The sequence below is a fragment of the Entamoeba invadens genome (assembly GCF_000330505.1).
Source record: "Entamoeba invadens IP1 unplaced genomic scaffold scaff_1105074726029, whole genome shotgun sequence".
In the NCBI taxonomy this organism is placed as follows: Eukaryota; Evosea; order Mastigamoebida; family Endamoebidae; genus Entamoeba; species Entamoeba invadens.
This window is the reverse complement of record NW_004443611.1, coordinates 6,575-9,855: the sequence shown is the minus strand read 5'-3', so window position 1 is coordinate 9,855 and position 3,281 is coordinate 6,575. Positions and strand designations below refer to the sequence as shown.

Below are 3,281 nucleotides of genomic sequence, written 5' to 3'. Positions count from 1 at the left end.
AAAGTAAAAGACTTGCACAGATTAATCAAAAAGTATTTAAAACCACGGCATATGGAATTACTTGTCAGAAAAAATGAAACAAATTTACTTTACATCCCAACAACGAAAAATTAGATTTGATGATAAATTATTTCAAAAATAGAAGAAACAGTGTGTGGACGTGTATTGATCTTCTTTTATTTCAAAGTGTTGCGATGGGTGGAATTGCAAATGTTGATAGCCTAGTCTCGGATGAGAAAATTTTATACTTCTTCTTTGTTGCAAAAATAACAGAAGCTGACCAAATTCGAGATATTTTGTTCAAAAGAGTTGAATTTCTTAGGGGAAAGGTTGATGAAATGCTTTTTGGTGAAAATTGAACAAATATAAATAAATATTGAGTAAAAAAGTTTGTTTTAAATAATTTTAATAAATTAAAATTGTTGTTTTGAAGATATATTTTTATTTTTGTTGTTTAGAACGGGACCTACATTGACCACCACCACCTCTTAAAATAGATTTATTTTTTCTATTTCGAATCATATTCAAATTAAAATTATAGTAAATAGGAAAATGGGAAGATATTAGGTCTGGTTCCCGAATTCAAGAAATGCCGAAAATTCACCTCGAGTTAGTGGAAACCAAGTGAGACGGAGCATTGAAAAGAAGGCTCTGAAGACGCACTCAAACAGTCTGTTTGTGCACCGTTTCACCCACTTTCCAAGTCCTCCCTTGGCGCGGATCCCCCCTGACCCCCCGCAAGCGGGGGGAACCACATCCGCGTCCACACAGTACGGACAAGGAAAGTGGGTGACATGGGGACGCACAAACAGTGGCTGAAAAGTGGACTTCCTTCAAAAAACACTCGCGGCAAATATTTTTTTTGGTAAAGGTGGTGGTCAATGTAGGTCCCTGTTTAGACCATAAAAATATTTATTTTTATTTAAATTTCAACACCATGTCCAGAAAAATCTATTGTGAATTAAAAGTAATTCTTTTAATATCGTTTTAATTGAATTTATAAATGAAACTGTTTATTGAAATTTAAGTGTTAATATAATAAATAGTAAAGAGTTATTTGCTTAACGTTGTCTGGTCTTTAATGTTGTCTGCCTATTATTGAACCATTATAAATAGAATATTTCTGGAAATTTTTCATTTTTACCTAGTTTCCGTTTTTTGATACAAAAATCAATCATTTTTCGTAAAAAACAACATTTGGGGAACAGACAACATTTAATGAATGACTTTTAATATATGAAAAATAACAATATATGATGTTATATAACATCACAGGTTTAAAGTTAGGTAGTATCACATAAAAAAATATTAAAAATTGTATTTTTTTATTTAGCAATAGAACAATAAGTTACCATTCAATTTAAAAACTTAAATTGAATAAAATAACATACAACCAAATGTCCCAACTTGATGGATATTCTATTATGATTGTTTCAAAATATTTTAAAACGATAGAAGACTTCAAAGTTATTACTTGTGTTTGTAAAAAGTTTCGGGAAAACACACAAAAATTTCATTTTAACCCAATTCAACTCACAACATCAACTCTTCATTTATTTCCTAATGTGGAAACGTTTCATTTTTACAAAGGATCAGAAAACATATTTTGGCAAGATTTTATATTTAACAAAAAAATTAATCCAACGCAATTTTATAAAATGATTGTTTGGTGTTTAGTTGATTATAACTTGACACAAATATGGGAGTATAACAACATAGAATTTAAAAGAGTGATATACACCCGAAATGATGTCAATAAATATGGTGTTGTAATCCCTATGAATGTGTGTTCTCTTCATCAAAGAGTGTTTTATAACATGCCAATATCTACAATAGAACTTCCTTGTCATTTAAGTGCAATTCGACAATTCGCATTTTTTTGTTGTTCAAACTTGAAAGAAATCACTCTCACAAACCACATTAAAACAATTGGAAATTCTGCATTTTTAAATTGCTCTTCACTTAAAAAGGTTGTTATACCAAACAGTGTCACATCCCTTGGAATGTGCTGTTTTAGTCGCTGTTATTCCTTACAATCGATAAGTGTGCCAAGTAGTTTACTTATTATCAACGACAATTGTTTTTCCTATAACCATAGCCTCAAAGAAATAAAATTAAGTGAAGGATTGAATACTCTTGGATTTTGTCGGTGTTTCCAACTCTGTGAAACGCTCGAAGAAATAACATTTCCCAAGTCAATCAGTCAAATTCCAAGTCACACATGTTATCGTTGTGGAAAACTGTCAAAAATAGTTTTAAGTGAAAGTCTGACCCGTATTGGAAATGGAAGCTTCCAAGAGTGTGGAATACGTGAATTACACCTTCCACAAAATGTTGTTGAAATAGGTAAGAAGGCATTTTTTAAATGTTTCCAATTATCAAAAGTAGAATTTAATAAAGGAATTACTGCAATACAAACAAAAGCTTTTTGTTGTTGCATATTATTAAATACAGTAAATATTCCAGATACTGTTGTATTTATTGGTAAATGTGGTTTCGAAAAAAATGTTGTTTTTACTGGAAAAAAAGGATTAATTTAATGAATACTTGTTGTTTATTAATTAAATTATTATACTATTAATAATATTAAATTTAATTATTCTTTAATTGATTAAATTATAGTTTTTAAAAATTTGTGATATAGTTGTTTATATTATAAACTATAACTATAACTATAACTATAACTATAACTATAACTATAACTATAACTATAACTATAACTATAACTATAACTATAACTATAACTATAACTATAACTATAACTATAACTATAACTATAACTATAACTATAACTATAACTATAACTATAACTATAACTATAACTATAACTATAACTATAACTATAACTATAACTATAACTATAACTATAACTATAACTATAACTATAACTATAACTATAACTATAACTATAACTATAACTATAACTATAACTATAACTATAACTATAACTATAACTATAACTATAACTATAACTATAACTATAACTATAACTATAACTATAACTATAACTATAACTATAACTATAACTATAACTATAACTATAACTATAACTATAACTATAACTATAACTATAACTATAACTATAACTATAACTATAACTATAACTATAACTATAACTATAACTATAACTATAACTATAACTATAACTATAACTATAACTATAACTATAACTATAACTATAACTATAACTATAACTATAACTATAACTATAACTATAACTATAACTATACTATACTATAACTATACTATACTATACTATACTATAACTATACTATACTATA

The 3,281-nt window shown here is 27.1% G+C and overlaps 1 protein-coding gene across 1 annotated transcript; it reads left to right on the top strand.

Annotated features, from left to right (window-relative positions):
• Positions 1–1,397: 1,397 nt before the first annotated feature.
• EIN_165760 (hypothetical protein) lies at positions 1,398–2,540 on the top strand (the record flags this gene model as incomplete). The annotated part of the gene is made up of 1 exon (XM_004259324.1): positions 1,398–2,540. One exon carries the CDS (start codon positions 1,398–1,400, stop codon positions 2,538–2,540), a length of 1,143 nt encoding a protein of 380 aa, XP_004259372.1.
• Positions 2,541–3,281: the final 741 nt, after the last annotated feature.